Source organism: Mobula hypostoma, chromosome X1 (assembly GCF_963921235.1).
Source record: "Mobula hypostoma chromosome X1, sMobHyp1.1, whole genome shotgun sequence".
In the NCBI taxonomy this organism is placed as follows: Eukaryota; Metazoa; Chordata; class Chondrichthyes; order Myliobatiformes; family Myliobatidae; genus Mobula; species Mobula hypostoma.
Genome location: NC_086128.1, coordinates 14,416,333 through 14,429,438, shown reverse-complemented (window position 1 = coordinate 14,429,438; position 13,106 = coordinate 14,416,333). Strand labels below are relative to the sequence as shown.

Below are 13,106 nucleotides of genomic sequence, written 5' to 3'. Positions count from 1 at the left end.
GGGTAGTAATAAGTTGTTTTTTTTTTACTTCTGTTAGATTCATAGAGTTATTCAGTTATAGAGCACACAAACAGGTCCTTTGGCCCAACACATCAACACTGATGCAAATACCTATGTTTGACCCATATTCCTCTGAACCTTTCCTCTTTATGTACCTGTGCAAACGTATTTTAAACATTTTAATCCTCTACCATATCATTTCATATATCCACCATCCTGTGTGTGAAAAACTTGCCCCTCCAATGTCCTTTAAATCATTCTCCTCTCACCTTCAGTATTCAATTGTTAACTTAGTACTACTCAATGCACGAAGAAAACCAGTAAAACATTAAAAAACAGTAATGTGAAATCTGATCCGAAGGCTTCAAGGTGGTTATAACATAAGACAACTTCAAGCCAAACAATGGACCCACTCAAATCGGATATTTTCTGTACAATTTAATATTCGGATGTGCTCTCCAGCTGGGTGCAAATGTTGGGTTGGCCTCAATTTTGTTTTGATCATCTCTCCAATCTCCCCTAAAGTTACAGTCTCATGCTTAACATATCAGGCATCCTTTGCAAGTTCTGGAGAACTTCTTCTCTCAAAGTAATTTTTTTTTTATATAAAGTACTTTGACAAGGGCAACCCTCTGGTACCTCAACCAAGTGGCTGCTCTTCAAGGATAAGCCCAGACTGAATGGTAATTGGGTTCACGATAGATTTTGCCATAATTTTGTAGTTGAATAGCAGTCAGAAGCAAGAACAATGATTTCCTGCCTTTTAAACACTAGAATTTTAGCAGTTAACTGCTGTAGACAGGATTGCACAGCAAGAAGCTTCAAGGTTTTAAACAATGGCATCAGATGCATATATTGCATTATATTTCAGCATCAGCTGGAGCCACACAGTTATTCACTTTGGTTTTATGAATATCTAAAGCTGCAAAGAAAATTAAAACAATGTGGTACAGGGGTCAGAACTATGGTTAACCGTCAGTTGCAAAAGGTACCCATCAGTTGGCAGGGACATGTGCCTATACACTTAAACACAATCTGGAATGAAGTAAACTACCTTTAAAAAGCCACAGTTTTAGAGTGGGCAAACAGTAAACTATTAATTAATTCCATGAAAATCAGTGAATTAACAGTGATCTACTAAATTTCCAAGTGGTACATAGAAACCAATTTGAGAATACAATAACTTCAAATCTTAATTTTTTTTTACATATGAAACTATAAATTATCAGTATTCTGACATCAGTCATTCAGTGAATACCAATTTTGCAGGAAAAAAATCAGTCTGAACAACTACAGTGACAGCCCCAGTAATTTTAGTGAAACTCTACTACTCACTAATATCCTATCGAGAAGGTTCCTGAACACCACTGCAGATATTCAAAATATTAATAACATTATTGAGTCACTTTATAAACTGTTAACACTGAGATATTATATCCAGAGCATAAATTTATTGGAAACAGTCATTAATTTTTATGGCACATAAATTTATTAATTAATTCTCACTAAAATGTCATGCTGGAATCTGAACATAGGGCCTCACTAATACTTGTTAAATTCATTACCACACCTCCAGATAATACTACAATTATTTCTCAATTTGCACATGGTGTCATTCTACCTACACTGTACTCTCTGTAACCGCAACACTATGTTCCACAATCTGTTTTTCTTTTTACTATTTCAATGTACTTATGTAAGACATAATCTGTCTGGATGACATGTAAATAAAAGTTGTTCACTGTATCTCTGTAAATGTGACAATAGTAAACCAATACCAACTTTTTACAATTCATCAAAACAATTAGTTATTCTGTCACATGGGCATTTATTATCTGTCTTCTTCCTTGTACCAGCCATATCCTACTCCCTAGCTAAGAGGGTGAATGGGTAAGTTAAGGTACTTTGAGTACAATGTGCAAATAACCAAGGGTGCAGCAATTTTTCTATTCCCATGCCCTCTCCTGTTAGAGACTCCTCCAATATTGCTGAAATCAGGAAAGCCTCATGAGGGAGTCACAGGCAAAGAAAAATGACCCACCTTGTAGTCTTCAAAATTCTTCTCATAAATACATCCCTCACAGGCCATATGGGTTTGCCCAATCTGGATTAGTCCTAAAAATCACATCATTGAGAGCTTGGCACATGTGATATCCTGTTCTCACACTGTATAAGGGTCCAGGAATTTGGCAATAATTCTTTTTTTTGATCTAGAGAAACCTAAAAATGGTTCCCTTACAAATATCCAACCATATAACAAAATATGGTTGGATATTTGGGAAACAGAATGGTGATGTACAGGGAATGCTGCAAGCCAAAGGAAGATGAACTTACTAGGTAATAACTTCAACATTCAAATAGGAACACAACACAGGAGTCACACAGCAGAGCACTTAAAAAGAAAAACCCTCACTTCAAAGCTACATGTTCTGCTGCCAAAACAATTAAGAACAACCTGAACACACAGCCCAAATTTTATTGTCTTGTAAACGTGTAAGGAGCAATCTGCCAAGAAAAACTAATGACCAAGTAACATGGTTTACAAGAAGCAGCTTTAAACAATCAGTTTGAAAAGTTTCAATGGCAGTCTATGAGCTCAATATTTTTTCTTAAGAGGTGGAATGGTTCATATCTTACATGTTCTGACAGATTTGAGTAAGAAAATTTCTTGTACACCTTTATTTTTAAGAAAACGGATGACCCTAATAGCCCAATATTTATTTGCCATCTCCAAGTGTGATGAGTTAACCAGACAGCTTGAAATATAGAGGCAAGCTTGAGGCGCAAGGCAAGAGAACAAATATTCCTGCTTTGAAGGATGTAAATTAACTAGATGAGCATTTGCAAGAATCTAGATTGTACTAATCATCCAGTTAGCAGCTACTAAAAGATAAATCACTTGCTGGACTGGCTGGATTAACCAGTTGATCAAATATGAATATCAGGGTACAAAGGCAGTTCATAGGTGCCCCATAAAGAATCTGAGAGGACTAGAAAGGCCAACAGGTTCTGTATAGGTAAGTGAGCAATACCAACGAGACTACTGATAGCAGGATCTGATGCAAAATTGAATATTCACAGTGATTGAACCAAAACCAGGATGAATTTGTCATTTAAGGCAAACAAATAGGATTTTTGAGGAAATGATTTGCTTTGCAAGATCCAGAAAGTAGTGTAAAGGTCATTTGACCAATTGGCCACAAGTAATAGGTGCAAAAACTCAATTATTAGCTGCGAGTTTTCATGAAGTTCAGAGAAACTTTATTTTGGATTCTGACCAGAAATGAGTATGCAAATGATCTAAAAGCACAATCCATAAAAATAGCTGGTACAGATTTCAAGTGGCAAGAGTAGGGTTGGATAATTAGTACAGAACCTCATGCAACTGGGGAACTGTACTCTAAGCTGTTGAAAAAGGTTGATTATGGTGAGTTGTATATGAGAAGGTACACAAGCTTAAAGCTAAAGAAGTAATCCTTAGAAACCTTACAGCCACTAGGGCTATTATAGAATTGCTTTGTTGGTCAATTTCTCAGCAGGTTTCCCCAATGGTAGGACACCTTTACAGATTTCATTAAAATATGAAGCCTAAACAGAGTAGTGTAATAAGTGCTTTGAAAATCAGACACGGTTTCAATTTTTATCAACTTGCCAAATACATGTTAATATAAAAATTTGAGTTTGTGCACTACACACAGATCGCTACATATAATGAAATATGCTTAGAGATCAAGCACAGCTTCTGAGACAATGTGAAGCATTCAGATTCCATACTTAAAAAAGATTTATATATTTACGCCATTTTTTTCGGTATAAACTCAGTAAAATTAAATTTTACCTGGATATTCTTTCCATATATATTATAACATATCCTCGTGTTACCTAATTGGAGTCATTGAACTATGTTCCTGTTAAAATTGTGTGTCATAGCTCAGTAACTAGGCTATATTTCAGACACTGACTACACTATTCCCAATTCACTCATTTGCAGGTGTATTCTAATTAAGTTACCTGTAAACTCTTATACAAATGTGCAATGAGAGATCATGTAGTACAATGACTGGACATTATTTGGTCCATATCAGGCAGTCACTGGGCTTTTATTCAGTTTTGTACAGCAAGGGGTCAATTTTTGTTACCAAAGAGGTGGTCTTAATGATGCCAAAATAAAGACCTGTTTCCCAGAACCATTATATCAAACCAAAATCAAGACTGAACAAGTTCCTGTGATAAGTAAAAGATACCCAAATGATAAAACACATTTTCAAACAGTAATCCACTGCAATGTACCTAAGCCATTTGGCAGTTCTAAAAAGTATAGCTCTTGCTGACAACAACATTAACATGTATGGCTTTTGGTTAATGGCTTCAATATCTTTGTATAATTGACATTGCTAGGTACAATCTTTGCTGCCTCAGACTAACTGTGACAATGCTGGTTACAGACCTTGCTGAGTAGATGGCTGTGGGGGCTCAGCATTCAGACTCTGCAGGTAGTTGTGGCAACGCTCCTTGTGCTCCTCCAGCGAACTCTGCTGCTTGTAACTCCGCCCACAGTAGTTACATTTATAAGGTTTGCCGACGGTAGGAGATGAGACTAGAAAGAAGAAAAATAATCAGATAAGAATTAAGTCATGCAAAAATCTAGTTTCAATATGATGGTTACATTGAATCAGACATTATGTATGAAATCAAAACAGGAAATGCTGGAAATTCCAAACTGAAAGTCTTCACTACTATGTATTTACTCCCACTACTCCCACATACAAGATTTCTAGCATAGTCAGTTTCAAATGATCTATATTTCATTTCAAATCACAAGATTCAGAAATGTACACAAGAATAAAAGGCATTAGCTTTTTATTCACAACTACAGTCTCAAAGCTGATGTGAGAGCATTCTTCAGGAGGGTGAACCCACAGAAAGCAGCCAGCCCAAACGGGGTACCTGGCCGAGTACTAAAGACCTGTGCTGATCAACTGGCTGGAGTGTTCACTGAGATCTTTGACCTCTTGCTTCAGCAATCTGAGATACCCGCCTGCTTCAAACAGGCTTCAATTATACCAATGCCTAGGAAAAACATGGTAACCTGCCTTAATGACATCCACTGTGATGAAGTGCTTTGAGAGGCTCGTGATTAAACATATCAATTCCTGCCTGAGAAACAACTTGGATCCTCTCCAATTTGTCTAATGGAGCAACAGGTCAACAGCAGATGCCATTTCATTGACTCTTCACTCAGCCCAAGAACATCTGGGCAGTGAAGATGCATACGTCAAGATCCTTTTCATTGACTACAGCTCAACATTCAATACTATCAAAACTAATCAATAAGTTTCAGCACCTTGGCCTCAATATCTCCTTGTGCAACTGGATCCTCAATTTCCTCACTTCCAGACCCCAATCAGTTTGGATTGGCAACAGGATCTCCTCCACAATCCCCATCAGCACAGGTGTATCACAAGGCCATGTGCTTAGCCCCCTGCTCAACTCGCTTTATACTTATGACTCCACACAGCTCCAATGTCATATTTAAGTTTGTTGACGACACCACTGTTGTTGGCCGAATCAAAGGTCGTGATGAATCAGCATAAGGGAGAGAGATAGAAAATCTGGCTGAGTGATGCCACAACAACAACCTCTTACTCAATGTCAATAAGACTTTTTTTAAGCGTTTCGCACCAGTCAGCCATTCTTGTCTGGCGCATGGTGTCAGGATTGGTGTCCTTTCGGATTAACCGGGTCATGATACGAACGTTCCTGACCTGACCCTTTTTTTTCATGAGGCCGAGTGGCTAGCTCGACGCTCAACCCGGCATGGATGGAAAGCGTGTTCGGGGGGTGGCCCGACTTGGATTCGAACTCGAGAGCCTTCGCTCCGGGGTCCGGCGCTGACGCCATTGTGCCACCAGCTGGCCAAGAAGCTGATTATTGACCAGAGGGAGGAAACCAGAGGCCCATAAGCCAGTGCTCATCGGGGGATCAGAGGTGGAAAGAGTCAGCAACTTTAAATTCCTCAATGTCATCAATTTAGAGGATCTGTCCGCGGTCTGGCATGTAAGGGTCATTATGAAGAAAGCACAGCAGTGCCCCTACTTTCTTAGACGATTGCTTGGTCATGCTCTCTTCTTGCTGCTGCCATCAGGAAGGAGGCACAGGAACCTCAGGTCCCACACCACTAGGTTCAGGAACAGTTATTACCCCTCAACCAACATGCTCTTGAACTAGAGTCAATAACTTCACTCAACTTCACTTGCCCGATCACTGAACTGTTTCCGCAACCTATAGGCTCACTTTCAAGGACTCTTCATTTCACGTTCTCAGTATATATTGCTTTTTTTCCCGCTTTCTTTTTGTATTTGCACATTTCGTTGTTATTTTGCACGTTGGTTATTTTCTCGTCCTGTTTTAGGTGTAGTCTTTCATTGATTCTATTATGTTTCTTGTATTCACTGTGATTGTCCGCAAGAAAATAAATCTCAGGGTTGCATATGGTGACATATATATGTACTTTGATAGTAAAGATAGTTTGAACATTTTGAACTTTGAACAACATTGATATTTTCATGTTTCACAGGCAAGTGCAACTGATATTTAACAGAAAAGTAATGCTGCATATAAAAAAAAACTGTGTGGAGTAGCACAAAGATAATTCAGTCAGATAAACCATGATCCTATCAAATGGCATAAGTGGATTGAGGGGCCAAATGGCCTACTGCTTCCAATTCATATGTTTGTAACTTAAATTATAAAGTTACATTTCTGTACAATAACAACAAGCTTTAATCAATGGGCATATTTATTAAAGGATTCAGAATATGCAAGGCTCCAAGGTGTGGAAATAAATGAATCACACACCCATAGGGTAAAATAGGAAAAAGTAAAAGGAAACCGAAACTGGAGGCAATTGTGGATTTAACATGTTAAGATACCAACAATCAGCAAAAAAAGTCAGAATATACCTTACAAATTTAGTAGAGTATCATATATCTTTATGTTTCAACAGAGATTAAGAAAGACATGGTGACATTCTCTTACGAGTAATCTGGGATTTTGATTATGGCCCCTTCAGAGCTTAAGATAATGGCAGAGTCCAAGACAGTCCGAACTTGGTAATGTGAGAAAGAACAAGGAGAATTTGGGAAGTTACATCCCATTCAATGAAAAAACTAGGAATGGAGATCTAGAAAAAATAATAGAAAGGTCCTTGAAAATTTTTTGAAGAGTTCACCACCTGAAATGCTAACTCCAAATTTCCTTTTTTTTAAAAAAAAACACAAATACTGCCTGGGCCGCTGAGTACTTCCAACATTTTTGTTTACTTTTAGGCTACATAAGTGGACAGAGTGGTTGGAGAGGGAACAAATCAGGGAAAGATAGGTTTTACAGAGGGATAATAATAATGATAATGGCAGCTGAGAGGGAAGAAAATACACTAAAGAGGGGGATCAATTTTGAACACTTGGCATGGAGCTAGAAAGTAAAGTTGAGTGGTTGGCAGTTTAGTGGTTAAGGAGTCATGGTCTTATGTACTTGTTGGGTTTGGAGATTTGATTGATTGATGTTCACTTCTGCGCCTTGTGGCTCATTGAGCATCTTGCCATTTCTTTAGCATTTTGTCTGATTTTTATGAGGCCAAGTTGCTAGCTCAATGCTCAACCCAGCACAGATGGAAAGCATGCAAGGAACTGGCCAGATTCAAACCTGGGACCACTCACCTCAAAGTCCAGCACACATGTCACCACACCACCGGTTGACTAGGTTTGGAAGGTCATGGAAAGAAACCAAACGAGAATGTAAGATTGAGTATAGGGTGGCCATGAGGCAGAAATTTTGTGCACTTGTTTAGTGATGCAGAAAAAAGCCAGACATTAACCGGGATAATCTTGGACTGGGGAGACAATTTTGGAAGAGACTGATTATAATTGAAGTGGGCTCATTGGGTATGGTATCAAAACCTGCTCTGGACAAATTTAATGTGTTCAATAATATTAAATGTATTTCTCATTGAACGTATTAGACTGGTCAACTCTGTGTCATTCATGGATTCTAATGCAAGCTTTGATTTCATTTTTTTTGAGCAAACTGACATTAACATTTCTGGTCAGTTGAAGCAGGAGCTCACACCAAAATGGAAAGTGAAACTGAAAATTGTGAAAGGCAATTCTTACTTTAAAAAAAAACAGGCTTGCGTTAATAAAGTACCTCTTAGAAACTTGCATCACCCAAAAGTGCCTTGCAGCAATTGCATTCAGCAAATCAGAAAAAGATGACTATCAGATCATACTTTAGTGGTGGTAGAGGAATAAGTAATTGCCAGGTCACTGAAGAAAACTCCCAATCCTTCAAAATAGAGCAGAGTATGAAATTCTGGTTAAATATTGCAATCGAAAAAATAGTGGAAAAAAAAGTGCAGAGTATTTTTTACATCAACCCAAGAAAGCAGATGTTACCTTAGTTTAACATCTCATCCAAAAGAGCATCTCTGACAATGTAGGACTTTCTCAGTACTATGTTGGAGTTTCAGCTGATACTCTGTGCTCGAGCATCTGTTTTAAGAAATCAACCCACGACCTTTTGACCTAATGGCTATAGTGCTAATAGTTTGGTCACAGCTGACAAAGTAAAAGTAGACTAAATCTGATACATTTCTACTGTGTACATACATCTATTGATGCTTCTGGACACATCTTCAGTGATGTTCCTGGAATCATTGGGTGTTTCGGGTCTTTCAACATCATACAACCTCCTCCAGGTGACCCAGCCGGGGCTGATCAGACCCCAGCTTGTGTCCAGATGGCTAGCTACTTATGACTCCATGGCTCCCCTCTTTTGAGCCACAGCCATCTTGAGGCCCTCTCTGCCGCATCGGTGGCTCTCCTTTTCCTCTCTCCCTCGATGCCCAAAATGCTGAAGGCTCTAACTAAGGAACGGGCTGCGAATCCCCTACAACCAACCTCCACTGGGAGACACCTCGCTCTCCATTCAGCCTGCTGACAGTTGCTGACCAGTCCTGCATACTTGGAGAGCTTCCTTTCAAAGGCCTCCTCCAAGCTATCTTCCCATGGGACTGTCAGCTCCAGCAGCACCACTTGCTTAGTCGACTCAGACACTAGAACAATGTCTGGTCGCAGGGTGGTGGCTGCGATATGGTTGGGGAACTTCAGCTGCCCTTCGAGGTCCACCAACAGCTGCCAGTCCCTTGCAGAGGTCAGAATGCCTGCAGATGTTCTTTTGGCAGGTATTAGCTGCTCCCCAGCTCTGACAAGTACAAGGCAACTCATCCATGTAATTCAAGGTTCTCAATGTAACATGAAAATCATCTTAGAACAGTAGTTTCCATCTGGTGCTTCAAACACAAAATGCAAGTAAATGAATACAAACATCTCCGAGTGGTACAAAGTTTGAGGATGTGGTTGCATGGTCTTTTAAGAACATTCATAGAAGTCAGCAGTGAATCTTCCAAGCCTTCCCAACATTAGCCAGTGTCAGTAGGCAGAATGTCTAGCATCATTCACGTAGCTTTACAGTAAAAGCATATGCTGCGGGCAAGATCAGCATAAAATGAATCTCAGAATTGTATATGGTGACATATGTACTTTGATAATAAATTTACTTAGAACTTTGAATTTACTATTTAAGAAACTTAACTCCCTTTTACTCTAACCAGGGCTTCATCTTCTCTGCTTTGATCTTACCACAGTTCCAAGAATGGATACGTTCTCCCATCATTCATCCGCCACAATGTATTCCTGTCCAATTTTTGCTGACCTAACAAACTATCCATTCTACACTTTTGACATTTACATACCCTGGCACAACCATCTCAGAGTTTCCATATCCCAAGGACAAAAATCTACATCTCCATTAATCCACATCCTGCAATCCTTTGCCCATACAACAGTGGACAACTTCAGAACTGCCATATCCTAGCAAACCCTGCTCTGTATTTTCAGTCCCCACAACTTCCTCCAGTGCCCTTCCACATAGTCATAGTCATACTTTATTGAGCCCGGGGGAAATTGGTTTTCATTACAGTTGCACCATAAATAATAAATAGTAATAAAACCATAAATAGTTAAATTGTAATATGTAAATTATGCCAGGAAATAAGTCCAGGACCAGCCTATTGGCTCAGGGTGTCTGACCCTCCAAGGGAGGAGATGTAAAGTTTGATGGCCACTTGCTATGACGCTCTGTGTTGCATCTCGGTGGAATGAGTCTCTGGCTGAATGTACTCCTGTGCCCACCCAGTACATTATGTAGTGGATGGGAGACATTGACCAAGATGGCATGCAACTTGGACAGCATCCTCTTTTCAGACACCACCGTCAGAGAGTCCAGTTTCATCCCCACAACATCACTGGCCTTATGAATGAGTTTGTTGATTCTGTTGGTGTCTGTCACCCTCAGCCTGCTGCCCCAGCACACAACAGCAAACATGATAGCACTGGCCACCACAGACTCGTAGAACATCCTCAGCATCGTCCGGCAGATGTTAAAGGACCTCAGTCTCCTCAGGAAATAGAGATGGCTCTGACCCTTCTTGTAGACAGCCTCAGTTTTCTTTGACCCGTCCGGTTTATTGTCAATTCGTATCCCTAGGTTTTTGTAATCCTCCACCATGTCCACACTGACCCCCGGATGGAAACAGGGGTCACATGCTACATTCCTTTCCTGATTTAATACCATCATTTGCAATGCACCCATATCCCACTATCTACATGGGAAAAAAAAACACAGGAAACAGCCTTTAAGACTATCAATCCACAATGTCAGCCTCAATTCCTATAACAATCACATGGAATTCCTGCAACTGACCTTCAGTGGCCAGAATCACCTTCCTTAGCTCTCAATATCACACCTTCTTAAAAAAAATTACATATGACAAATTAACTTTCAATAATAAAGGAAACTTTTGTTTTCTACAAAAATAAAAGCATCGTGTAATTGTAGCCAAAATTACCAAGAAGCAGGACATTCCCCCTGCACACACACACAACAGGCCATCTTTGCATATTATTTTCCATGAAACAATGATACCTAACGCACTTGAAAAATACCACCAGAAATCTTGGCATCAATAGGACTAGAGATTAGGCTACACCACTGGAATCTGCACAAATGACAAGAAGAACATCTGAAGTTCTAGATTTCAAATGACAAGGGTCAGCCAGATCAGACCAGGTCCAAGCATTAATTACTGAAATAGGCTTCCAACAAAGTGGGATGTCTACCAGCAGCTTCAGAACAGCACTGGAAATTAATCTGCATAGTTCATAACTCTATCTGGTGAGGATTACAAGATAATTCAGTATTATGAATTGCAGGTTACACATCTAACTAACTTCAAGCTGCCAAGTAACTTCTTTATTATTAGTATCCCAATCTGAAAAGGTGTGATTGACCATGCTGTGGAATAGTTAGGTAAAACCTCTTGTAATGAAGCACTACATTGGAGAGGAGCTTTGTATTGGCCAGGCACTTCCCCACAATATGAAATGATTCAACAACTTTTTCATGGAAGATCCAAGGTACACTGTAATGTACAGTAGGAACAAAATAATAATTTGTTGCACAAATGTGTGAAGCATAATTACTGCATGTAGCCAGAGGGAAAAAAGCACACCATACATCCCCTCAAACCCGCCCTCTAACTCTGCAAGGTCAATTCAATTGCCACATTACAATAACCCCAACTAATCCAACATTTCTCTTCACTGTGGAAAACATTCAAAGACTCTATTCTAAAGCTCTTCATGACATAGACTCCCAAATATTTACACCAACCACTCATTCAAAAGATGCATATGGTACATATTTATGATTAAAGGCTTTTCATTGAATTGAGCTTAACCAACAGCAGTTTTGAAAAAGGCCTCAATAATATAATACAATAGTAATGCAACAAATTTAGACTAAAGATGTACATCACAGAAACAACCGGCTTGGCCCATTAATTTAGTCCTCAAATGTTTTCTACAATTTATACAGATTATAAACTGATTTGCAACTTGAATGTCACAACTATTGTTTAATGCTGCTTGAAGTTCAATCCTCTCTAGACTAAATTCCTAAGGAAATGCGATCTCATTGGTTTGTTAAAAATTGTTATTGTGACAGTGGGAGTCCAAATGGCCCCTGTTGCAAGTAAAAGGGGAAATACAATAGTCACTTAATTCTATTCAGTAATTCACACAGGGATAAAATAAAAATTGTATGTTGACAGCTGCTGAGAGCAAAATCAGGCTCAGCTGTTACGCCACAGTACTCAATTGCTTTGCCTAAACCTAATGCATAATCACACAAGACGACAATGTCATTTAGATGAAATATCGCTGATGTGAAATATGGAAAAAAAACTGGAAGTTGTAAGTGAGGATTTCATTTTTAAACCTCGAAATAAACACTTGTAAAGTAACTTAACAACTTCAAATGTATAATATTAAACCATGAATTCATAAAACCCACAAAATGATCATTTGAGAGGGCCACGTTGATTAAAAACCTCAAGTACACAACAGAGCAGGAAGAGTTACAGATACATGGATCGAAGGAATCCGAATACCGATCAGACCAATTTACAATCATGTAGTTACAACAGTCCTTCAGGGTGAATAGGTACTCTGAATATTCAGCACCAAATATGATCTTTGAAGCATCTACTGTGCACTATGAAACTCATGTTGCACTCAACCACTGGATTGCAGACAGGTAAGTGACATGTGGTACAGTGTGCAAGCAGAAAGAACCATATATTTGAGACAAACTTTCAACAATCATAAAGCCAGTCATAAACTGGCTTTAGCTACTCTGCAGGATATGTCTAGTATCTGCAGTCTTTATGTTAGTTTGGTTTTGATTTCCCTTTAATTGTTAACCTTTCTTTACAAGTATTGCTTCATCTGTTGATAGTTTTATATCACATTAACCATGGGAACCAAAGAGCTCATCTAACACGGAGAAAGAACAGCCACTCTCTTCTTTGCATACCATTCACGGCCGGAAATAGTGATATCATCATACCTGCCAATATTGGCTTGAAACAGATTAAAAGTGAAGCACATGGATGTGGGGCAAATGGTACATTAAATAGGGTCAGATTT

The 13,106-nt window shown here is 39.1% G+C and overlaps 2 protein-coding genes across 20 annotated transcripts in view; both read right to left on the bottom strand.

Annotated features, from left to right (window-relative positions):
- rps26 (ribosomal protein S26) overlaps positions 1–4,495 on the bottom strand; it is a 38,117-nt gene extending 33,622 nt beyond the window's left edge. The window contains exon 1 of the mRNA XM_063037608.1: positions 4,448–4,495. Coding sequence (XP_062893678.1) covers positions 4,448–4,480 — 33 coding nt within the window. The 5' untranslated portion in view covers positions 4,481–4,495. The remainder of the gene's footprint in view (positions 1–4,447) is intronic.
- ikzf4 (IKAROS family zinc finger 4) overlaps positions 1–13,106 on the bottom strand; it is a 172,249-nt gene that overhangs the window by 16,137 nt on the left and 143,006 nt on the right. For all 19 annotated transcript variants that reach the window (XM_063037590.1, XM_063037592.1, XM_063037593.1 and 16 more), the window contains one exon: positions 4,448–4,597. In XM_063037590.1, the coding sequence (XP_062893660.1) occupies positions 4,448–4,597 (150 nt within the window). The remainder of the gene's footprint in view (positions 1–4,447; positions 4,598–13,106) is intronic.